The following is a 26136-nucleotide window of genomic DNA, read 5'->3' on the forward strand; positions in this document are numbered from 1 at the left end:
GTTCTTTTGAACATCCTATTCAAATAATCCTGAAAACATGCATCATCGTTTTCACAAAAATATTAAGCAGCACAACTGTTTTCAACATTGATAATAATAAGCAATGTGCCCTGAGCAAAGAATCAACAAATCAGAGAGCAAATCAGCCAATCAGAATGATTTCTGAAGGATCATGTGACACCGTAGACTGGAATAACGGCTGCTGGAATTTCAGCTTTACCATCACAGGAATAATTGCATTTTAATATATTTATATATATATATATAAAATAGAAAAGTTATTTTACTTGGTAATAATATTTCACAATATTACAGTATTTTTGATTAAATACTTATCGACCCCAAACTTTTGCATGGTGGTGTATATGTGATACAAAAAATTTCAGAAATGTCTGGCAGTTACCTATCTGAGAATCCTGGCTTGGTTTTATGTGTAATCTCGTACATCACGATATCCATCTCTATCTTTCTCTCTTCTCTTACACACAGGAATAAGGAATCTCTTCTTACGACTCGCAGACTTTCAGGAGATAGTGACTCTTCTACAGCCTCTTCTAAAGGTGGAGGAGGAAGCACAGGAGGAAGTCGCTTCTCTCTGGGTACACGGCATGCTCATGGAGATGAGGTGGTGCTGCTGGTGAACCGTAAGGAGGGCAAACACGCTATTGAGCGTCCTGGAGCAGGAGCACAGATTTCAGCCCTGAGAGCCCCTCAGACCCGTGCCCGTAGTGCTTCCAGAGAGCGCCCAGCACCGCAGTCCACCTCAATCCTTAAACCTAGTCCACCACAGGGCCCGGCAGAGGTACATCGAACACCCCGCACAGAAAGAGGCAGATCACAGGGGCCCGAAGGTCCACGGAGGCTCCAAGCTCCACGCTCCCTCAGTCAGGGCAAGACACCTAGAGGCCGATTGGGTGAAGTCAGTCCCGGATCATCACCTCGCCGCAGAGACCCTCAGCTGCTTTCCATAGATCGGAGAGAGGAACTGAGACCCAAGCATATGCCCACAGCATCCTCAAGAATAAGTGGAAGTATGCCCAGAAGACAAACATCCTCCTCTGCCTCAAACTCACCCATTAAAGGCTGCGCCAACGGAAGTCCTGCGAAAAAGGGGATGGTAACACCACGTCCCCCTGCCCCTCGGTCTCCTTCCTCTGGGAGCCGGAAGTTGCTTCCCCCGGTCACACAGCAAGGGCGGCGCTCTCCACATTCTTCTCCACGATCAAATCCTCTCCACCCTCCACGTTCCCCTCGATCAGCTCACAATGCACGATCCACAGGGAGAGACCAAAGAAGTAGGGCAAATCCCTACAACCAGCTGCAGGAGAGCCAGGAGGACAAGAGTATGTTTGGTTTACACCTGCTGCCAAGTTTGGACCCTCAAAGGGAGCAAGATCTGTATCGTAGCTTTGAGGCAGAGTTCCTAGCCAACACGCAACAAGTCAAGGCTGGGCAGGGTAAAGAGTCCACTGGAAGGGAAATGAGGTCACTACAGCTCCCTGTCTCCCATCAAGGTTTAGGGGTGCTCCCAACCACAGGTGACACTAACGTTACAGACTCTGCTTACTCTTCTTCTAACTCTTCAACATCTTCTCTTAATGTCGGAGGTAAGGTGGGAGTTCTGCCTGATTTGCGAGAGTCTAAACGGACTAATCATCGTGCCTGTGCACTCGAGGACCCACCCGTCCTTCTCCATAACCAGATTCATGGAGGCCTCCCCAATGGAGGATTCCTGGAGGGAGGGCGATGGGGTAGTAAAGGTGGTCTCCGTAAGCTCCCTGCCATCTCCAGCTCCACAGAAGAAGGAGAGGCCTCAAATCCAGGCCTATCCAGATCAGTGTGCCTCCCCCAAGACATCAATGGAAGCCTCCCTTTGAATGAGGTGCCAATGGAGAGTCAGCAGGACCTGGTGGAATGGGTTGAGGTGGAGGGAAACATGCCACAAAGTGAACATCACCAAGATCTACCATATGACAATGCTGTCCAGACTCTTCCTGAGTCATTTCCCTCCCCTCCACCACCTCTAGATGACTGTTCCTACCAGGACTCCTCCAGTGAAAGCTCCTCCATGTGCTTGAGCATGAGTGAGCCTCCATCTGAAGGCTCCTGCACTTCTCCTCTACCACTGGCCAATGGGGATGCGGATGACACAGTCGTCCTCCGTGCCAAGAAGGGTCAAAAGAAGACAGAGAGGGTGCCATCCATCTACAAGCTCAAGCTGCGGCCAAGGATAAGACCTCGCACTGACAACAGACCTGAGAACAGCCCGTCACGCATCCCTACACCTTTACAATACAGAAATCATTGTCAGCAGTCTCCTGCCAACTCGTCTCCCCTCCAGACCCCACCACAGTCCCCACGTTTAAACACTAACCAACCCTCACACAAAGCTCTGCACCAGGCCTTTGCGGACCTCATCCAACCCCAGCAGCGATCCCCGGCTATGGGCTCTAGAGAGTGTGCCTACTCTTCAGAGTCCAGCCTAGACAATGAGGCCTGGATGTAGTGAATAATGACAATGTACGCAAGCCTTGGTCTGTGTTCCTTTGCTCAGCATATACAGCTTTACAGTCAGAGTAGAGAGAGGAGTGGCAAAAAAAAAGCACATTTGTAAGACAGAGACATTGCACATCTGACTGGTGTACAACATGTAGCAGGAATCCTTACTGTCAATTCACTGGAGATATACATTTGTCCTAAAGGGGCTAAGTACATTACCAATGCCATTCTTGACGTCTTGGACAAACATATCCTGTTCTGAAGTAATTCAGAGAGCTACATGCACCAACTATGTTTGATTTCGTTTTCTGTTTGGGAAAGAAAATTAGTACATTTCCCTTTATGGGATCTCTAGGTTTTAATGCTCCTCCATACATCCATGTCCTCATTACCTGTTTTTGAATTTGTTCCATGAGGACTAATTCTAGCTGGTTTAGTTCAGTTTTCATTTGTTAGGATTGGAACAAAGTATAAACATTTTAATCAGGGAATTGTAATATACAGTGTACTGTATACTGGAGAATAAGAGCTGTATAACCCGTAGAGCAAAAAAGATGATGGTAGAATCATTTTAGGGTAACTTTGTGTGCAAGGCAAGCACCTAAATGATGCTTTGAACATACTTCCATGTGGAATCCAAATTGGAAATACAATAAAAATACTGTATTGTTTTTAGCTCAGGCTAAATAGAATGGAATATCAACTTGTTTCATCATTTTGAGGATCTCTCAGAAACATTTGAGAGGACGCTATCTGCTTAACATCACCTTGGCAGACAAGCAAATGTTGTATTTCTGTATTATGTTTTGTACATACTAATATGGTTAATGTAAAGGTTTATATGTAATATGTTCATTTGCTGAAATGTGGGGTCGTGTAATGTAAATATAATTATTAATTGAATTTAATACTAATGTATAAAACATATGCTGTTTATTTCAGTATTTTAATTCTGCCTTAGCTATGCAATGTTGCTATTGAATGTTGCCTTGACAAATTTCCTTGCCTTAAAGTAAGTATGAGAAGTTGTGTTTGTGAAGTAGAGATGAAGGGATGTTGTGTGTATGTATCTGGGTGGAAATATCTGTGTGTGAGGCAGAGAATGTGTGTTGGATCCTGTGTTTTGGCCCATTGTTAACTCTGACAATCACACATGTGAGGATAATGGTAACAACAAGATCCTGCTTTATCAGCATTCTTCTGTTTGAAGTCTTTGTTTAAATTAAAGTAATTGCTTGATTTGTTATCTACAAGTGAGAAATGAAGGACGCTTAATGGAAGATAGTGCCATATTAAATATCAATAGGATGTTTCTCAAAACATGGAAATCACTACAAACTAGAAAATGGAAATCATTTTTACTGTGGCCCTTTTATTGTGAAAGCTTTATGGAGTCCAAAGCTGTTTATGAAGTAGTGATATTTTCCACTGTAATCATCATTAGACACTACATTTCTTTTAAAGTTCTGTGGCGCCACCAAGTGGTGGAATGCTTTGACTGTTAAGTCAGATGTGTACAGAATGAATATTCTGTCATCATTTCTTCACCCTCAAGTTGTTCCAAAACTATATGAATTTCTTTCTTCTGCTGAACACAAAAGAAGATGTTTTGAAGAATGTTGGTAACCAAACAGTTGATGGACCCCATTGACATCTACAGTATTTTTTTCCTATACTGTGAAAGTCAGTGGGGCCTGTCAACTGTTTGGTTACTCGTATTCTAAAAAATATCTTCTGTCATATGAGTTTGGAACAACTTGAGGGTAAGTATAGTAACAGAATTTTCATTTTTGGGTGAATCATCCCTTTAAATGAGTCCAGTCAAATGAATTACAACACACACATATTGCTTTGGCATTGGATTGTTTATTTATATTAAATGAGTAAGTTATTAGGCCTTGGTGATTTGGTTGGGGGTGAACTGTACTATCATAAAGGGACGATGTTGTATGTTTCCGAATGAATGGATGAATTGTTTACTTTTGGTATGTTCTCTTTTGGAGGCTTTATACTGCCGTGCGTTTATGAGCTCAAGTGTTTGATTGAGAGATTATCTGATGTTTGTTGTTTCAATTAATCAAAAATGGGTCAGGAAAAGTGAGGGAGATGTTAATGGGAATGGATTTCAGAGTTCATGTTTTGCCTAAAGGACTGCAACCATATTACTGTTAGCATGGCCATTGACACTCCACAAAAATCCGCAATATACAATACAGCACTGCACATTGCTTCTATGTTTATTGGCATTTAAATGTCTGCTGTGACACTTTAGGACTTTGTTCAAATTAATGTCATACCTAAGTACAAATAAGGACAGAAGAGCTTTCTGCAGTTTTTCAGATTACATTAATGGTTGCTGTGCCTAATTCTCATTTTAGTCACATATACACTCTACACATCCAGTTATCTTTACAATATCTAACCATTAACTGTCATACATTTGTACAGTAAACTGATTTTGAACTCCAATCGTATTTATTCTGTTTTTCTTTCCAAGAAAAAAAATGACAGAGATGTTTCTTTTCTGTGATTTACATGTGTTATGCGTTTCTAATCACATATAGACATTTTTAAAATAATTTATTGCATGGATGGGTTCTGTTTTTCTTTATTCATTATTGACATCAGAACTAAAAAGGCATGTAGATTCACATATTTTATTTACTTGAGCAGAACCATCTGATTTGCATTACACAAATATGGTGTGATTTACAAAATGCATGTTGAATCTACAGTATGTCATGCTCTGGTTTCAATAAATGAAAAGGCTGTTGGATGATTTGCAATTTGAATGTCTATGGATTTACTCTTAAATTGCTATTTTTTTGGCTGATTGTTTTTCTTTAATGATGACAATGAAATGTAAGGTCTTGACATTGTGGAATTTGTCTGGGTTGAATAGCAATATTGCAAGACCAACATTCCACTGTTCCTTGAAAACCAATTGCTGTTAATTTAATTCTTGTAATAAAAATGTTTTGGATGAAATTACTTGTATTGTGCTTGTCTTCCATATATATATATATACATTCAACAGTTTTAAATGACAAAAAACATGGTGCATTTGAAAATTTACATTTATATTCAAGATAAAATACATTAGTTAAACTTGACATTGAAATAAAAAATTTAAAAACATTGGTAACTCAGATTTTATGTTACGATATTGTTATGTGAAGAAAATATTACAGAATAACCTCCAGCAAATGTTGCACCCTCTATTATATTGCCTATTGAATATCAGGTGTAATATTACCTCACACAACTAACTTATATCATAACAAAATCCGAGTCGTATAGTAAGTGAATTAAACCTGAAAATCATTTGAGATTTTACTGTAATTTTACTGCAATCGGCAAAGAGTGTAACATGAGAAAACTCTTCTCCATGAAGGCGGAAGACGGAAGTGTGAATCATATGACAAAACATGTAAGGTGGGAGGGAAGGAAGAAGGCCGACTTGTACACACTCACTTCACTTCGGTAAGGAGCATTTCTCGGTTTTACCAAGGTACGGCGACTCGTTTCCACTTATCTATGGATTTGTGCGCTGCTTGGTTGGTTCAGTAATACAGCACGCTAGATTAAAGGCTTACTGTGCGCTCTCATAAGCCCTGATTATATAAGGTCATGAAGCTTCAGCTCGCGAGCCGTTAGCATTTAGCTAGCTCATCCATCGACTCTACATCTCCGCGAGCAGGTTCATTCATCCGCCAAAAATGGAGTGGGCAAGTCAGCTATGTGTGAGTGACGGCCTATTTCGCTCTAAGGATTAGAAGAAATACCCGTTGATAGATTTGGGTTTAAATTAGTTTGAGAATGTCGGATTCGGGACGTAATACATGGGGTTTACTAGCTAGCTCTGTGGCTTTACCTGCACTGAAGCGGTTGAGATTAGTGTGTCTGTCTGTCACCTGCTGCGGTCACCGCTGTGCCACGTACTTTTAATCAGTTGTGATGTTACGATTGTTGGTAATAATAATTTACGACCAGGGCCTGCATCACGTTAACTGTCGTTTAGTAACGTTAGTGTATGGCAGCTCTTTGACAGTTGACAGCTACTTTATCTGTATTAGTCTAGCTGGGAGTGGGACTCCGCCTCACAGGTTGACGAGATAGATTATTATTTTCGTTTAAATGTGAACCTGCTGGAATGGCTGTAGATTAGCAAGTAAATTAACGCTAAATTATAGAAAATGGCTATTGTTCCTATTCTTGTTTACGCGGCGGTATCAATTTTTGAGTCCAACTAATACTGGTTAACTTAGTTGGTTTAGTTTTACCAAACTAGATTTTTGCTTATTTCTCAATAAAATTTGTAGTTAATTCATGTGCTCTTCGTACAATTTATTTAAAAATAACTGTATTCTATTTGAATGTACTATATTTTAAAATGCAATTTATTCCATCGATGGCAAACCTGAATTTTCAGCGTCATTACTCCAGTTTTCAGTGTCACATGATCGTTCAGAAATCATTTTGATATACGGATTTGGTGCTCAAGAAACATGTTCTTGGATTAATGGAAAGTTCAAAAGAACAGTATTTATTTGCAACAGGATTACTTCGTAACATTATACTGTTTTTAGATATTTTGTAGCATTATACTCTAAATGTCTTTACTGCCACTTGTGTCCTTGCTTATTATATTATTAATAAATAAATAAATAAATAAATAAATAAAAAACTCTGGTTAACATGGTAATTGTTTCTAAGGGGTGTAATGAAATTGTGGTGATTTTGTATGTTTTTGTAATGAAATACCACAGCAGCCCTTGAACAATGACTTATGCATGTCGAGAGTCAGTGGACTGTAATGTTGCCTTACTACCTTGTTCTGTCTGTGAGTAGCTACTGTCTTCAAAGGCCTTAGACTGGTGTGAACATTAACAGATAAGTCCTGTATTTCATGGCTGATCATAATACAGTTTGCATGTAAATGGTCAGCAGGGTTACACGAGTCATTCAGGCACACAGATCATAATTCTACAGCCTCTTTATAGTAGCAGTCTGAAAAAGTTATAGGGAAGGAAGAATGTCTGTAAATGCTACAGGTTCATGGCTGTTTTATTGGCTTATGTTCATCCTAAACTTCACTCGATTTCATTTTTGAAGTTGAATTTAATTGAAGTATAAAATATGGGGTTAAAGTTGCCAATATGGCACTCATGTTGGACTGACAAGTAGTGGGATGAATGTTGAACCATTTTTTTGTAACCCGTGTCTCTGTAGAAATGCACTGTTTGCATTCAGACATGTTTCATTTATTACGCAATTGAAAGTGTCCAGCTAACAAGTTTAACAAGCTGTAAATAAAGTTTTGAAATGAAATGTTTTTTGAACACCAAATCAGCACATTAAAATGATTTCTGAAGGATCATGTGATTTGAGACTTGAGTAATGGAGTAAAATGTAGAAAAGTTACTTTAGTTTTATTAATAATAATGTTTCACAGTATTTACTGGTTTTACTGCATTTGTATCAAATAAATGCAGCCTTTGTGAGCATAAGAGATCTCTTTCAAAAACATTTAAAAAAATCTTACCGACCCCAACAATTTTGAACAGTAGTGTACACAAATAAAAAAACTTGTCATCACGCCAGCTGAATCAGATGAAATACTGTTATCCTAATGTTTCTCTTCCTATTAAAAGACCTTTCAGGTGATGGCAAGAGTCTAATGTGCAATAACAGGAAATGGGAAACTCTTCCCAGCACATTTAGAGACTGTGAGAAGGCAATCACTGTGCACAGAGAGTAGCCTATAATTTGCTGACTGAAAGAGAACAAGAAGCTTTAACAATGTGTTTTTCCCCACTCCACAATCTCTAAGAAACATCAGCGAAGGTATCAGCAGGACAGGGACTCGACTTCCTCTTATTCCCCTGCGCTTGCACTTTTTCACTATCCTACCTCCCTTTATTCTCTTCCTCACTTTTCTTGTCGGCTGCTTATGAATCTTTCTTTCTCTTCTGCTGCAGGAGAACCGAGGCTTGGGATCCAAGATGACAGACTCCAAATATTTCACCACTACCAAGAAAGGTCTGGTGTTTTCTGATTTGCTTTAAAGAAAGCTGTTATGGGATTAGTATATCACATTAAGTCAGTGAGATTAAGTCATGTGTGTCTGTTGTGGCCAATGCAGATCATCAACTGCACTGCACCATTAAACATTTAAATCCTTATAAATAGAACAACATTTAGCACTTTGTCACATATTCCTGCTTTTTTTTTATTCTGCAGAACATGGTATACTAGCGGGGACTAATATTGCGTAATATTGTGCTGCAGTCTGAATCAGATTTAGAGTCTCTGGCTTTATTTGGATCACTTGCAAGCACATGATTGTGCCAGAAGTATTTTTAACTGCAAACAGAGCCGCACACATGTAACTTGGTCAAAGCCAAGAAAAACAGTGAACACCGAATTATGATTGAATCATTGTCTTCTCTTTTATTGAATAAGGAAAAAAAGTCATAAATGTTTGTGGTCTTGTATGTCTGACCCTTCAGGCGAGATCTTTGAGCTGAAGGCAGAGCTCAACAGTGATAAGAAAGAGAAGAAGAAGGAGGCAGTGAAGAAGGTCATTGCGTCTATGACAGTGGGAAAAGATGTCAGGTAAGAGTATAAATAGTCTAAAGTATAAATGTCTGCCTCTTTTACAAGATGTTATATATGCTATATCATCCATCATCCTGTGTTTCTTTTGGAACAGAATAGAGTTTATGGAGTTTTGATCTTGATATTTTTTTCCCTAGTGCTCTGTTTCCTGATGTTGTGAACTGCATGCAGACGGATAATCTGGAGCTGAAAAAGCTGGTTTATCTGTATTTGATGAATTATGCCAAGAGCCAACCAGACATGGCCATTATGGCAGTCAACACCTTTGTAAAGGTAAGGTTCAGACATCAGTGAAATGGCAAATAGTTTTTTTCTATTCTTTAACAATTTGCACAGGCTATAGACCTTATGCGCCAGAGAAACAAGGGCGCAGTCATCTTTAGAATATTGTCTTTTAACTTTTGTCTTTGTGGTCGCTCTGTATATTTCTATGGCATTGCTGTCCAGGAGTAATTAGCTTTTGAAGTGGATTAACTTAATGTAAAGTTAACGAAAGTTATCATGAGGATTGTAATGTTTAAAGCAGAAGTCTTAACAAATGTCAGTAGACCGGGAAGATTTTAAAACGAGCCGTTCATTCATAAATACGCAAGATCGCTATGAAAATACAGACCGGAAGTCAAAAGACAACGAGCGCAGCGCTGAAAAGGGGCGGGGCTACATAAGGTCTATAGATATAGATTACTACTTATTCCTTTACTTTCAAATGCAGAAAACTTAAATGTGTGCATTAGGGGTGTCGCGATATACCAGTATTGACGATAATCATGAGATAAAAAAAATTAACTATCGTTATCCTGTTAATTAGGGGTGTCTCAATACACAGGTATTGGCGATAAATGTAATATTTAAAATGAACACAGCGCGCTGCTGCTACTTCTGCGTAAAAACATGTTGTTGGATATGAGAGACAAGACACTCTACCCGCACTCCAAGAAATTTAGCCACCAACCTATTCACCCACCTCCGTCTCCGTTATCTTGCAGATTTGGCCATTCATACCCAACGCCAGAGGGCGCACTAGCGCAGAAAGTCCACAAGTGAGACTCATTGGAGTAATAAAACTTATGACGTTCCAGGCAGAGGTTGCGTTACACTTTCACACTGTCTGTCATTTTGACGGACAGGGTCGTAAAACGTTCGTCGTAATCTATTATTACCCATCATTTTAATTTTCATATTTTAATGATAATAAGACATTTAACAGCTTCTGTTTTCATTACATTTTCATTTTTATTCACGAACTAACAGGACAAGCATATAGGCTATGCATTTATTTATATTATGAAAAGAAAGTTGAACAAAGACACTTCTCCGATTTCATCTTGAGCAGTTGTCGCGGATCATGAGTGAACACGATCATCCCTTCTGCTTTCCTACGTTACAGAACGAAATAAACATGAATGAACATCAGAAAATATGTTGAAAGATACAGTATAACTTACCGAAATCCGTATCATGACTCATGTAATCACTCAATCATAAGTCAAAGACGTAAGACAAAAATAAGTCTAGAGAGGAGCATTTTGCTAAATATATGCACCATATTACATAATCATGTTTTTTTTTCACAGTTTTTTTATGTTTAATGAATGTTAACTTAGAAGACTTACTTAGATGAATCCGTCAAGTTTTTATGACATCCACCATTTAAAACAAAACGAACTAGAAACTTAATTATGTAAATATAATTCCGTCAATGACGGAATTTTTCTGTTAACACGACCTCTGGTTCCATGAAATCCCTAAATATGGACAAAGACATTCAGCTATTGCTGCAGCTGAATAAAATGCAGATAGAGACGTTTTGATTGATTAAACATGCAGAGAATTAACACACCATTGTGACGGTATATCGTTTATCTGTGTTCAAGAGATCTCATGTATTTTCATAAGGACAATGTATATTTTTAATGCAATGCCAATTGACTGAATGATAAAATGATCAAAAATGTATCATTGTATAGAATAATAAAAAATAATATGATTTCTGCCTTATACTGTAATAAGAAGCCACATCAGAGAAGGAAGTTATTTCAAACTGGTTGCTATTAAATGTAATTGTTACTTTGTATGCAATGGTGTTCTTCAAAAAAAGAAAAGAAAGAAGAAGAGTAAAGATGAATTTGACTGATAGCATTATTATTATTATTTTCCGATATTTATAAGATATCGCAATATATCGTTATCGTGAATTCTTTTGGCCACGATAATCATGTAGTGAATCTGAATATCGTGACAGCCGTAGTGTGCATTATAAAACGCACTCTAAAGTTCAGACAGATGAAGCCCACATTCTGGACAACGAAGTGCTTTAAAGGCACGCCATAAGCCTGGCAACAGCAGATCAACTTTTGTCTCTCTGAGTACTAGAATAGTCAGTCTTTATAGGTGGGTGCAGTGTGCACCCATCAGCACTAATGAGTTTTTGCTGGCTTCACAAACACCTGAGAATGGAAAGAGAGACACATTACTAAAGCAACTAACTAGACTGAAGTTTAAAGCAAGAAGAGCAAGTAAGCCATAAGGCCTATCACAGCAAATTAGAAAACAGAAGAAAAAAGTTTCCAGCTCTTTGAGAATCTGTTATGTATTATGCATCTGTGTTTTTATTTATCTAGTTTTCAACATCACTAAAACTTTCACAGAAACAGTGTTTTTAAACTGCCATTGTATTTGATATTACTGTTTTTACTGTAATTTGATCAAATAAAGCTGCCTTGGTAAGATACTTTTTTTTTTAACTGTAGAGTGTATCCGACAATGTCTATGTCTTAGGTGTAATGTGTGTTGGTTATATGTTCTCTTCTGCAGGACTGTGAGGACCCAAACCCTCTGATCCGTGCGCTGGCTGTGCGCACCATGGGCTGCATCCGAGTGGACAAGATCACAGAGTACCTGTGTGAACCTCTGAGGAAGTGTCTGAAAGATGAAGACCCCTACGTGAGGAAGACTGCTGCAGTTTGTGTTGCCAAGCTCCATGACATTAACGCCCAGCTGGTAGAAGACCAGGGCTTCCTGGACACCCTTAAAGACCTGATCTCTGACTCAAACCCCATGGTGAGGCACAACTTTAGTATTTCAAATCTAAATGCCGGTTAGATACTGGCAATATTCTTAAGAATACTCTCTGAACTAAGGCAAATAATATGTATGAGATTCTTTCTTCTGTTGAACACAAAAGAAGATATTTTGAATAATGTCAGTAATCAAACAGTTGACGGTAGCCATTGACTTCCATAGTAGGAAAAATATATATAATGGAAGTCATTACAGTGGCTACTGTCAACTGTCTGGTTACCAACATTTTTAAAACATCATCTTTTGTGTTCAACAGAAGAAAGAAACTCATGCAGGTTTGAAACAACCGGAGTAAATGATGGCCATTTTTATTTTTGGGTGAACTATCCCTTTAACTTCTGTTTTGGATGCGCTCTTCCCATAACAGTAACACTGAAACACAAAGAATTCACGACATTCTATTACAATAGTGTTCTCATTATAATGTTATGTATATGGCAGATTGTCCCTGCACATCTTGCACTTAACTGTATTTTCATAATCAAAGTGATTTTAGGCATCACTGTGCATTTTCAAATCCATAGTTCCCTTTATTTCCCCAGTCTGTATGGCATGCTGTCCTAACTCTAACCATTCAGACCTCAAGTACCCCCCAAAATGCTGCAATAACCCATAAGATAGAAAATAAATATATTTTTTAAAGTCACGGCGATCATTGTTTTCATGATCGATTGTCGCTGTCACATCACAGTACTCCTGCACAAGCCTGCATGCCAGTGTCATTTAGCTCTCTCTTAGTCTCCATGGTGTGTAATTACATGCTTTTGTTGTGCGAAACTTGAGACCGTGCACACACACTACCACCATATTGAGTTTAATGCCTTTGTTTTGTTTTTTCCTCCATTAGGTGGTAGCAAATGCAGTTGCGGCTCTGTCCGAGATAGCAGAATCTCATCCTAACAGCAACCTTCTGGACCTGAACCCTCAGACCATTAATAAGCTCCTGACAGCCCTTAATGAATGCACTGAATGGGGTCAGATCTTCATCCTTGACTGCCTGGCCAACTACACACCCCGTGACGACCGCGAGTCACAGAGGTCAGAGGGCAATGTTATTTCATCACTCCTGTGTAATGGACTCTAAATGGTTTCTCTAATGAAGTCTACATAATACATAGACCCTAGCTTCACTAATAAAGCTGATCCAGTGTAGTTCTTGGTATTGGCATTGATTGCCCAATCTAAATCTGAATCTAATAGACTCAGAATTTAATCAGTGTTGATTCGGTTAGGGATTTTAAGTATCTAAATTGGATTGTTCAAATGTAGATTGTAATTAATTGGAAATCGTTATTTTTACCAGCCTTATTTCAGGCAACTGAAACCACCCAGTATGTATTTGCCCTTAAATATTTGATTTTAGTCTGCCTTGTTGAAGCATGTTCCTCACTGTCCTCCCACAGTATCTGCGAGCGTGTAACTCCACGGTTGTCCCACGCTAACTCTGCCGTGGTGCTGTCTGCCGTGAAGGTTCTGATGAAGTTCATGGAGATGCTTCCTAAAGATCTAGACTATTACGGCACTCTGCTAAAGAAACTTGCTCCTCCCTTGGTCACGCTCCTCTCAGCTGAACCTGAACTGCAGTATGTTGCCCTGAGGAACATCAACCTCATCGTACAGAAACGGTAGGTGCAAAGCTGAGGAAAATACATTTGTTTATACAAAGTTTGGGGATTTAAAAAGTTAAATGCACAAAAAAAATTCTTGTATTATTATTATTATTTTTTTATTATTATTTTTTTTGTGTGTTTCTACCAGCCCTGAAATTCTAAAACATGAGATGAAGGTATTCTTTGTGAAATATAATGATCCGATCTATGTCAAGCTGGAGAAGCTGGATATCATGATCCGCCTTGCGTCTCAGGCCAACATTGCTCAGGTGAATAAAACGCACACTCACACCCCTACACTTCATTTGAAACATGATCTCTGCCTGATCCTTTATGTTCATACATTTTTATATTACACCACCCAAATACAGCGGAGTCCAAAAATATTAGATTACTAGTGTCAATTCTGGTTGTTTGTTTAATACATTTTATCAACATAACAATTTGAGTGAAAAGTGACCTGACAAATCAACAGGAATGTCTGAAAGCAGAATGTCTTAGTATTTAGTTTGTCCCTCTTTTGCTTTAATGACAGCTGTACTGCAACTGCATGAAATAAGTTTTGATTATTTTATTTTTTTTCAGAAAACTTTGAAATTGTAGCATTCCATGGACTTTAAAATGCATATTTTTGATCTGCCCAAATGTCATGAGACTGATTTTTATCAGAACAAACTTGTTTTTTAAGATGGACCATTATGATTTTTTATCAAGTACAATTAAATAACCTTTAATAGAATTAAACTTGTTTAGTATTTTTTTTTGTTTCAAATTTTAATTTGATTAAATGTTTGTATTTATTGAATTTAGAATCTGTATGTGCCATGAAATAGCAGCAGAAATAGATAATCCTATTTGTCAATATCACTCACTTTTGAAGGTCACTGTGTGACATCAACATTTGAAATGTGCTTCTGAGAGTCTGCTAAATGTATGTGTGTTTGGGTTGTGCAGGTGCTGGCTGAGCTGAAGGAATATGCCACTGAAGTAGACGTAGACTTTGTGCGTAAAGCTGTACGAGCCATTGGCCGCTGTGCTATTAAAGTAGAGGTGAGCTGGCCTAACCCTGAATAAGATATTATTAACTTAATTAACACTGGCAATCTGTTAACACTGGCAATCATGTTCATTTTAATTTTAAAGTGCACCGCTCCTAATGAAAGGATTCAACCTGATGTGAAACAAAAGCCAACTGCTTAATTGGTTCATTTCTGGGTGATCCCATTTATGCAAATCAGCTGATCTGTCTTTCGGTCTCTCCTGTCTTCATTACAGCAATCAGCAGAGCGTTGTGTCAGCACGCTGCTTGACCTCATTCAGACCAAGGTCAATTATGTGGTGCAGGAAGCTATTGTGGTCATCAAGGACATCTTCCGCAAGTACCCCAACAAGTAGGTTTCTCAATTTCTCAAGGTTCGTTATTCAGATGTTAGAGGTCCTTTGTCCTGGCACAGCCTCTGTTCGGCCCTGCCTTTCATTCTCAAATGTGTTGAAGAAACATTTAATAAAGATTCACTGAACCCAGACTCCTCCCCCCACTATGTCATTTTCTCTTTTTTGCAGCTTCATTGTAGCTTTCTTCTTTATTGTGCTGTTAGGTATGAGAGCGTGATTGCCACCCTGTGTGAGAACCTCGACTCTCTGGATGAGCCTGAGGCCCGGGCTGCCATGATCTGGATTGTGGGAGAGTACGCGGAGAGGATTGACAATGCCGATGAGCTGCTGGAGAGTTTCCTGGAAGGCTTCCATGATGAGAGCACACAGGTAAAGTGCCTTTCAAATCACTTTATTACATTTATTCATCGCTTATGAAATAAGTAACAGCGTTTTTTTTTTTTATTAAAGGGATAGTTCACCTGTGTCATTATACTCACCCTCAGGTCATTCCAAACCAGTAAGAGTTTCGTTCATCTTCGGAACACAAATGAAGATATTTGTGATGAAATCTGAGAGCTTTCTGTCCCTCCATGTACAGCTACACAACTACCAATTTGACACTTCAAAAAGTTAATGAAGAGATTGTGAAACTAATCCATATGAATTGAGCAGTTTAGTCCAAATTTTCTGATGATGCTTGATCGCTTTATATGATGAACAGATTTAATTTAGGCTTTTATTACCATATAAACATTGATCAGCGAACATAAACAGAAGCTCAACCGAACCTGCTTGACGTACGAGAACCAGAGTGTAACACGCGAGAATGAACCTCATTTACTCTCGCACGTCAAGCTAACATGCTTGAGCTTTCGTTTACCACAACTGATTTGCGAGTTGATGAATGTTTATATGTGAATAAAAGCCTAAATTCAATCTGTTCATCATATAAAGCGATCGTGTCTCTTTTTTTGGACTAAACCGCTCATGGATTAGTTTTACAATCTCTTAATTAACGTTTTGAATTGTCTAAGTGTCAGTTGCGTAGTTGTCAACGGAGGGACAGAAAGCTCTCAGATTTCATTCAAAAAAATATCTTCATTTGTGTTCTGAAGATGAACTAAAATCTTATGGGTTTGGAACGACATGAGGGCGAGTAATTAATGAAAGAATTTTATTTTTTGGATGAATTATCCCTTTAAGCAGACTTGTGTTATGTAAGCATTGTATTAAGATTCCTCTATGAGCATAAAGAAAATCTCACAGAGGAATAGGGAGACTTTTTGCTGTGGTATGAAAATTGGTGTTTAGAATTTCTGAAATTTTGGTATCATAACAATCATACCATAATACTCTAGTGAATACTGTAATGAACTTGCATGAACTTGTCTCTTGGGAGGTAGTGTTACAGGATTTGTCTCTGTTAATGTTTTTTCATGTTCCCCTCTCAGGTGCAGCTGCAGTTGCTGACAGCTATTGTGAAGTTGTTCTTGAAGAAACCCACTGAGACCCAGGAGCTGGTGCAACAAGTGCTCAGTCTCGCCACACAGGTGAGATATCCACACAGACGGTTATCAAAGCACACATTTCAGTGAGAAAATGACACTGCACCTATGCTTGCTCACACCTTCAAGGGCATGCTCTGGAGGTGTTGTTGCCGCCATCCTCAAACTGCACATCTCAAAAGCAAAGCCGTTTGGCTTGCTGAATCACTCCAAAGAAAACAAGATATTCACAGTTGTTGCTCAACACCCTGACGCATTTATCCTTTTTAACAACATGCTGTAATTGTTGCTTTTTGTAACCAGAGGCAGACAATAAGAGGATCATCAAACCAGAAAACATTACTTTTGATTTGTAAACATGTCTCAAATGAATGTCAAATTCACAGGAAACAAAAGATGATTATAAAACCATGATGATTAGTGTCCTACTCCTGTGCCTCTGTTAGACTACATAATCTGCTTCTTCTTAATATATTATGCATGCATATGTACATAATTGTGTTACATAGCAATTTAAACAGTAGAGCACTCTGATGGTCCCGCCGGGTTCAAGCTTTTGGGCCAGAACCCTGAAACCCTGCATTAGATCAAACAGCAGGTTTATGACAGGTTTATTTTTATCAAACATTATTTTATGTCAGCATGACTCCCATACAATAACCACAATAGTCTTTGTTACTTTCAATATAAATCTAAACTTACAGAATTTGAAAGCTTAGACTTTATCACAAAATTCAAACCATAAATACAGTTTTGAGGCTCTTTAATTTGGCCTGACAAATCATTGAAAATATTGATTACTTAGAATAGTTTAATGTTTGTGTGTAAGAGCTAGGGAGCATTTGTGTGATCTCATTAATATTCAGAGAAGCCATAAGCTTGTGCTGTCAGACTGGGATCTGAGATTGCATCTTGTCATTATTAACTTTGAGGTTCGGTGCCACAGGCTGTACTCGCAGCCAGGGTTCTATCAGAATACCAAATGTCCTTCTTTATCCCAGGTGCCATTTTATGGCCTCCAGATCTAATTCTCTCACCGCTGTTTTGCTCTTCTGGCGCTCCACTTGATCTTATCACACAGATGAATTGGTGCTCAGGAGTTCTGCATTATTTACATAAGACTTTGTCCTTCAGATGATTTTTGTTGTTGTTGTTGAAAAGAACAGTCACCTGTACTGCTTCATTTTCTCTTCCTTATATACTCACATCATAAATAACATATGATTCCCCTCGGTTTTCAACTGGTCAGTTTCACTTTCCCTGAATTTTGCTTGTTTTAATTTTGCAGGACTCTGATAACCCTGATCTGCGTGACCGTGGCTACATCTACTGGCGTCTGTTATCTACAGACCCTGTGGCAGCTAAAGAGGTGGTGCTGGCCGAGAAGCCTCTGATCTCAGAGGAGACAGACCTGATTGAGCCCACCCTGCTGGAGGAGCTCATCTGCCACATTGGTACTCTGGCCTCAGTCTACCACAAACCCCCCAGCGCTTTTGTGGAGGGCAGCCGTGGCGTTCAGCATAGGAGAATTCCTCCTCGTGCTGGCTCGTGAGTCTCTGATTTGTTACTTTTATTATATTATTTTATGTACAGAAAAGTATAAAGATTTGTTTATATATTTATTAATAACAATTATTATAATTTATATACTGTATATACTGTGTGTGTGTATATGCACACACTCACATATATATATGGATTAGCTTTTATTTGTACATTTAGTTTTCATGTTGATTTTAGTTTCATTTTTAGTAATTTTTGTGCTTTTGCCATTTTTCTATTTTTTTAAATATAGCTATTTAGGTTTCATTTATTTTTATTTCAGTTTTAATTCGTTTTCTATTGATTTATTTCCAGTTAATAATTGTATTTTACATATTTTATTTTAAAATGTGTTTTAATGCAAAAAATATTAATTTCTCTCTCTCTCTCTCTCTCTCTTAGTGTTGAGAGTGCCGAGAGCCCTGAAGTTGGCCAGTCTGGACCATCTGAAGCTCCACCCGCTATCATTCCATCACAGGGTGATCTCCTAGGTGACCTGCTGAACCTGGATCTGGCCCCGCCCACTACCACTGTCCCTTCAGTGCAGCCCTCAATGCAGATGGGAGCCATGGACCTACTGGGAGGAGGTCTGGATAGTCTGGTATGTTTATCTCACGCTGCCTCTCACCTTGCTCCAAACATAATCATCCCTTTATGGTGAAATTAGATTAATTAAGAGGAAAAACAGAGTAATTACTAGAATGAATATACCCATCTGTTCCTTAAACAGTCTGTGTGTGCGTATACAGAAGCATGCAGGCTTTCGGTAATGTGTTTGTCAGTTGTTCAGCTTGAACATGTGTTGTAGGACATTTATTTTGTGTCGCTGTTGACAGGTTCCAGAGCTACTTTACTAAGTCGAGATCATCCAAGTGGATTCTGATCCCAGATCAGCCCCCTCACCCTTAAATACACATCCAAAGTCCCTTAACCAGCGTAATTGTGTCTGTTGAGAAATCACAGATGGTCTTGCATAATTAGAGTTAACTTTCCTTGTCTGTATTTCCCCTCTGGTCTTCTCTTTCTCTTTTTTGACTTTCTCTCTTTTTCTTTTTTTTGTTCCTGTCTTTTATTCTCACGCAACACTTGCAGATGGGCGATGAATCAGATACGGTAATTAAACTAAGTGAAAGAAGCAGCAGACACTTTCATATCATGCCATTTCATTAGTCTAAATGGGGATCTGTATATTAATATGGGAAACCAATGTACTCTTCACACCAACAAAGGGCTGCTTCAGCTACTTCCATTTACGAGTACATTTACAGCCCCAGCAATGTGCTGTTATTTACAACCACTTGTCTTTTCTGCATTTAAAGAATGTCAACATTAGTAAAATATCTCCAAGATGGCTGTGAAATGTTTGTGTTGTCATCACACACCTTAAATGAAAAATCTTAGACTTGATGCAACCACATTTTTTCTTTTCTTTGAGTTATTTTAAAGGGGTGGTTGATTATGATTTTCTAGATCTAGATTTTCTAACTTAAGTTAGTGTGTCATGTTGCTGTTTGAGCTTAAACAACATCTGCAAAGTTACAACGCTCACAGTTCAAAGCAAAGGAAGATATTTGCTTTTAAAGAAATTGTTTTTTAAGGACTTCAACAATTTACATAAACCCCGCCCCCGGGAACGCGATTTATAGATTATCATATCAGAATATGCTAATCAATGACTAGAAGACAATATAAATTCATCAACTAACCCTTCAGAAATGTCCTGTGGCATTCTACATGTTGTCACTTCTTCTTGAGTCTCTCCATCATTGTCTGACTCCGGTTTGAACATAAAAGGCTAAAAGTTTTTGAAATTTTCAGTGTGTGAGGTAATCGGAGCTGCTTACACACAAACACACACAAGCTCTTGAAGCTCCGCCCTCTGTGACGGGAGCAGCAGCTCATTTGCATTTAAAAGGACAGACACAAAAACGGTGCGTTTTTGCCCACCTTCAAAAAGTGAAAATTTTAACATACTAAATAAAAATATCTGTGGGGTATTTTGAGCTAAAACTTCACATACACACTCTGGGGACATCAGAAACTTATTTTACATCTTGTGAAAAGGGCATTAATATTTATAGAGTCATATATATCCCCAGCATCATTCCCCTCATTTCTTCTGATTTCATTCATTGGAAGTGTTTCATCCATTTCTCATTCCTCTATCAGCCGGGTGTTTCCCACAGGACAGAGGTGCATTCTCCCCAGCCATCTTCTGATTATAGTGAGAGAGAGGTCGGTGTGGGTGTTCTCACCTTTTGAGTTCATCCTTAAAAAGTCTGTACTGTTCTTAGTCTAGTCCCTGTTGCCCAACATAAACTAGTCTCAGATTAGTATGAAGAAACCCTAAGAGCACCTTTCCTCTTTTATTTTATTTCAGTATTTGAGGTTGTAGTCGTAGTTTTAGTCACACACAAGTAGGCACGTCTCATACAAAATGAAATGTTGAAAGTAGGGGTGGGCGATATGACCAAAATCTTATTTCACAATACAAATCATTTTATGTCACATTAATAATGATATAAAAATTGGACAAATACAATAAATCAATGACAGCAACAGTGTTTTAAGTATTTCAGGTACAGTAGGTCTATTTGACAGTAGCATTCAAATAAGGAATACTACAGAAATTGAATGATCAAATGTAAAATAAAACACTTCATACTCTTCGCTGTATGAATTAAATATATACTGATTCTTATTAAAGCTACAGAAGTTGCTCAGTCAAGAGCAGTGATTAATTCTTTCTTTTTTCTTTTTTATTCTTTCCTATTTTTAAGGGCATAGACAGCAGCAGGTATATTAGGTTACTGTCACTTTAAGACTTAATACACCCATCCAGTATACTGACAAACATCCAAATTCTTTCCTAACTGGTTATGTTCACTTAAGACATAAGGGGCTTTTGCACCCGAGGAACCTTTTCATAGTTACAAGTACTAACTTTTTGGTGTTTTTCGCACCACCAAGGTTCTAGGAACACCTTTTTGAGGGAACTAAATTCGCTCCTACTTCAGAGTAGGGTCTAACGTAGCACAATAGGAACTACCAGTGACGGCTAAATGGCCGAATGCACGTGAAACCTGTGTTAAAAAAGCTGTGTAGCCTATATTATAGCTTATATATTATATACTATATAAAATAGATTATAGCCTATATATTTATTCACAAACTAACTCTACAAACATGGAAAACAGTGATAGAAGGAGAAAATTCAATGCAATTTTGAGGGGACCAACTGAAACATGATTATGTTTTTCTGCTCAGCTAGTGACATTGGACATCAACCACACAGCAAATGCTAATGCTTTTTAATACACGGTCTACTTTCTTTGTATAACAGTTCTATCTAATAACATATTAGACAAGACTGGTAAAAACAGATCTTCAATTAAAGATGGAGAATGAGAGCGTTCTCAGCGCTGTCAAAATAAATGTCTAAATAACAAGGGTGGCTTGCATCACCTCAGAGTTTCTGCTGGCGGTGCAAATGCAACCAGGAAAATGGCCATAGAGGAACATTTGGTTCTCAGGGAACCATAGTTCCTAGAACCATGTTCCTAGAACTATCCGGTGCGAAAGCCCCTCTAACCGACTGTGTTTACATGGATACTCGCCAAGACAGGCATTTTGACAATTTTGTGTGCATTTGACCATTCAAGCGCAATAAGCCATGAAAAAGAATGCGACTGACAGGCAGCTTTAAGTAATCTTAAAGTAAACTCTAACGTGTCAAAAAAACGTAAGCAATTCTGCGTTACACAGATATATTTGCATACTGCAATATAAACAATACAACAAAGTAGTTATCAATAGACACTTCACATCGCCGCCTCAATATAATCATATCGCCCATCCTTAACTGAGAGTCATTAGAATGTAAAAAGAGTACGGAAACTGTCTCTGAGATGTCTCACAGCTTCCTTAGCAGCTCACTGACTTCAACCCACTGAGCTAGTTTCCCGTTCATCAACCACGTCATAATTATCACCATCTTTCATGCTCACTGATCCTTACTTTTTGTCCTCTCTCTGTTCCCAGCTGGGAGGAGACATCGGCGGAAGTCCTTCGGTAAGTCAGACAAAGAGTTTTAGCAAAGTTCACCCAGACTTTGATGAATGTGCTTCATCCGAGGAGTATTAGCATCAACAGAGGGGTTTGCCTTCATTAATCAAAGAGCTGTTAAATTCCTCCTCCATGTCTTTTATATTAATTAATTTCTCTGCTTGTCTCTTTCCTGATAATAGAAAGGTTGTAATGCTTGTCTCCCTCTGCTCAGATGGGTGCCGGTCTGGGGGCGGCCCCAACAGCCATGCCTGCTGCTCTCGGTGGTGCTCCTCCTGTTGGAGGTGGATTGGGTGACCTTTTTGACCTTGGTGGGGGTGTTGGCATGCCAACAGGATTCTACGTTGTTCCTAAAACTGTAAGTATAGAATCAATCAATATTCTCAATCAATAACTTTATGACTTCAGCAGTCTTTTATAAGCAGTTTCCCCGCCTTAAGTCCATTTGTAATGCAGCAGCGTTTCCAGGACTTCCAGGACAAAATGTGCTGTGGTGTCCAACAGAATGCTGAGCACATTTTTTTAATCTTAAAATTAAAAATAATTGCCTTAAAAATGTAACTCTTATGGAGACGCTTAAATAAACAGCAATGTGCAATGCAATCTGATGCATGTGTACACAGATAATGAGACAAACATAAACACAGACATCCTGTGTGTGTGCCCCTAACTTTCATTCCCTCAAACTCTTAACCTGTTTATCTGTGGGTTCAGCTGTGGTTACCGGCAATGAAGGCTAAAGGGCTCGAGATCTCTGGGACATTTGCCCGACGCGGTGGGATCATTCAGATGGATATGTCACTCACCAACAAAGCCATGAGCGTCATGACTGACTTCGCCATTCAGTTCAACAGGAACAGGTGAGTCCAAAGTCAGAACGGGTGAATGGGATGGAGATTGTTTTGGAGGTCTCTTCAAGGTTTTGCTTGATCTTCTGCAGTATCTTCTGTGTTTCTTAATCAGTTTGGAGACCTGCCTGGAAAACATCATGTTCATTTATACTGTTATTAATGGGATCATTCAAGGACATGCTGATATTCTAAAGAGACTTTAATGCGTTTTCACATCGATTGAGGACTTCTGTCTAGAAAATTACTTATCGTTTAGTAAAGCCTGAATGTAGAATATTGTCATATATTCTACTTTGATCTTTCAACTATTACAAGCACAGTTTATAGATTTTTAGAGTGGTGCTTTCTCACTGCCACAATGCTAGGCTGTTGTGAGTGATTTATTTATTTATTTATATATATAGTGCATTTCCTATGTACTAGTGTGCAGCATCCACTTGGATGATGCAATATTAGCCACAGTACAATGGCGCCAGTGCGCTCACCACACACCGGCTATAGGTGGAGAGGAGAGAGAGTGATCGAGTCAATTGACCCTTCGCTAAGCCCCGCCCTCCTTAGTTACTGTATCTACGCCTGACAAGCTTTCGCGCCTGGCACGTCTATTACAGTATGAATGCACCGGTGTCAGACATTCCCAAAGAGATAATTAGTCATTTTTGGCGAACAGGTGAAATATCTGAGAGAGCAAGACAAAAGGAACTGCAGTATGCATTTGAGGGATATATCCACGACATAATATGCAACCGATTAGTGAATAATTTAATCAAAATTGAAGCTAAAGCCTATAGGTCCCAGCGCAAGCAGCAGCCGCCTCATACGCTGACCATTCAAATGGGAAACACAAATTGAGGAACAGCTATGTGCATACACAGCAGGGTGAGTGAAATTTGAAAATAATATACTAATTATAAATCAAACAGCTTATCCATAAATCTTGTGGAATAAACACAAGACATTAGCCTGACCACTTTGCAATGATAACATTCTCCCGCTTATATTTTTAGCGCGCCAGGCTACTGCTCACACGTCGTGGAGCAAACGTAGGTGTTTTTGTTAATCCTGTCATCCGGCATTTCTGGGAAAAGAGAGAGAATTATCCTACTGATTAAAAAACATTTACTTCTAGGCTTAAGAGATATAACCAGTTTAGAGTGAAAGGATCTAAAGATGACTAGCTGAAGACTTTACTGTAGCAATACCCATTGATAGACATGGTATTTCCTTAAAGGTGAACTAAGTAACTTTTTTACCATTGGAATAGTTATATGACTTTTTTCGGGTTGAATGGTGGTCGTCTCGCACCCCCCAAGCGCCTGTGAGCCGAAAAACCACCCTTGCAACTTTGAGCCGGCGGGCCGCCGGCCACAGCGTCTGGAAGTATCGCGTGATATCAGGTCTCGCGATGTAACGAATTGCTTTACGGCAAAAAAATCTGCTAAAATTCTGTCATTATTGCGCTCCCTCACGCTGAATAAAATACCTTACTCTTCTGTTGAGTGATTAAAACGCCACCTCCGCATCGCCTTTACAACATTTAAAATCCTTCCGTTCTTGATATTTCCGAAAAGCCCAGCCAGTGTTGAATCACATTTTATTACGTTCTCTTTTTGCCAGCAGACTCTCCTCTGTTTAGCGGGGTTAATTTAAAATGGGTGATTCTCCGGAGGTTTGAGATTTAGCATGGTCCATGTCAACCTTTCTCGCTCATTATGCCACTCTCACACATAAACACATCAAAGTAGCCGAAGAAACTCTTTCTCTATTTACGGATATGACGAGACGCGCATGGGCGAGTGACGCATGCAAGCAATTTCCAGAAAAAAACCTGCCTGGTCTAAAATATAAACGCTTAATAGGCTTACCATAGTGAGTCAGGGTAAGACAAAAACATGTTTTGGAAGAAGGATTAATGATGTATTGACTCGTTATGTAAATTTTGCTAAATTAAAAACGTTACATAGTGTACCATTAACTGTGTGTCTCTTTTTTTTCTGTAGTTTTGGTCTGGCCCCTGCTGGCCCTCTGCAGGTTTTGACTCCTCTGAGCCCCAATCAGACCATTGATGTCAGTCTGCCTCTCAGCACAACCGGCCCCGTCATGAAAATGGAACCGCTCAACAATCTGCAGGTATGTGTCACACACCGTATAAAATGAGTGTTGTGCTGTTACTCATTTCAAGACATAAAGCAAGCCCCCAGTGAGCAGCCCCCCAAAGTATACACTCCAAATACAGCAAGGACATTGAGTGTGGGTGGTTACAGAGGGATGCAACTCAGATTCTGAGATTCCGTTAAAAAAATCATCAGTGGTTCCCTTTGGCTGCTTGGTCTCTCTCATTGCTTTTGTCTGCCTTCTCCCCCTGTCAATTCATCCATGTCCATTTCAGTCCTCTCTCGATCAGGGTTGTAGGTCTGCAGCGGTACAGCAATAGGTCTGAATTAGCTGCACCTTATTATCTCTCTCAGTGGATCATTCACATTTCTCTCCAGTGACTGCATTTGGGGAATAAATCACAAAGCCCACAGACTACAAGGCGCGGCATATGCATTGTGGAACAGAGCGATCACTAATTGGTAGTAATTAAACAGAGGGAGAAAATTGTGTCGAGCTTTGGGGACTGTTTTGGTGGGATGAAGCAAATGCAAAATATAGAAAGTAGGAAATCTCTCTCTCTCTCTCTCTCTCTCTCTCTCTCTGAGCCCTAAAAAGATTATAAGAAGATAGTGTTTTAATCTTAAGATTTTATAAAGCCCCTCAGGGTCCGTCTAATTCCATTTTCAGATTAAATGCATGTATTGAGCTTTCCTGGAGAGAGATCAGTGAGTGTCGTGTTCAGAATACACATTTTAGATCGGCATCAAATGGTTCATCATAAAAGCGTCTTCCACTTTCCGCTCTGTGCTTATCATTGTAGTCATCAGCAGGGGTTTTAGTATCTGAGAGAGCTCAGGAGAATCACAGGTGGCAACATTAATTTTATAT

At 39.0% G+C, this 26136-nt stretch overlaps 2 protein-coding genes across 6 annotated transcripts in view; both read left to right on the plus strand.

The window, feature by feature from the left end:
- gas2l1 (growth arrest-specific 2 like 1) overlaps window positions 1-5490 on the plus strand; it is a 33594-nt gene extending 28104 nt beyond the window's left edge. The window contains exon 5 of the mRNA XM_082168864.1: window positions 490-5490. Within this exon, the coding sequence (XP_082024990.1) occupies window positions 490-2506 (2017 nt within the window). The 3' untranslated portion in view covers window positions 2507-5490. The remainder of the gene's footprint in view (window positions 1-489) is intronic.
- A 414-nt stretch (window positions 5491-5904) lies between these two features.
- The window catches only part of ap1b1 (adaptor related protein complex 1 subunit beta 1), a 37033-nt gene continuing 16801 nt past the window's right edge, over window positions 5905-26136 (plus strand). The window contains exons 1-20 of one of the 5 annotated variants that reach the window (XM_082169617.1): window positions 6040-6242; window positions 8481-8541; window positions 9012-9117; window positions 9258-9393; window positions 11935-12180; window positions 13049-13239; window positions 13605-13826; window positions 13960-14080; window positions 14766-14861; window positions 15087-15202; window positions 15410-15575; window positions 16640-16738; window positions 17982-18241; window positions 18638-18836; window positions 19328-19348; window positions 20405-20476; window positions 22286-22306; window positions 22515-22658; window positions 23015-23160; window positions 25152-25281. In XM_082169617.1, coding sequence (XP_082025743.1) covers window positions 6219-6242; window positions 8481-8541; window positions 9012-9117; window positions 9258-9393; window positions 11935-12180; window positions 13049-13239; window positions 13605-13826; window positions 13960-14080; window positions 14766-14861; window positions 15087-15202; window positions 15410-15575; window positions 16640-16738; window positions 17982-18241; window positions 18638-18836; window positions 19328-19348; window positions 20405-20476; window positions 22286-22306; window positions 22515-22658; window positions 23015-23160; window positions 25152-25281 — 2577 coding nt within the window. In that variant the 5' untranslated portion in view covers window positions 6040-6218. Of the gene's footprint in view, window positions 6011-6039; window positions 6243-8480; window positions 8542-9011; window positions 9118-9257; window positions 9394-11934; window positions 12181-13048; window positions 13240-13604; window positions 13827-13959; window positions 14081-14765; window positions 14862-15086; window positions 15203-15409; window positions 15576-16639; window positions 16739-17981; window positions 18242-18637; window positions 18837-19327; window positions 19349-20404; window positions 20477-22276; window positions 22307-22514; window positions 22659-23014; window positions 23161-25151; window positions 25282-26136 lie in introns of those variants that run through there. The other 4 variants (XM_082169616.1, XM_082169614.1, XM_082169615.1 and 1 more) reach the window with 4 other exon arrangements.

This window comes from Leuciscus leuciscus, assembly GCF_965113295.1.
Source record: "Leuciscus leuciscus genome assembly, chromosome: 5".
NCBI lineage: Eukaryota > Metazoa > Chordata > Actinopteri > Cypriniformes > Leuciscidae > Leuciscus > Leuciscus leuciscus.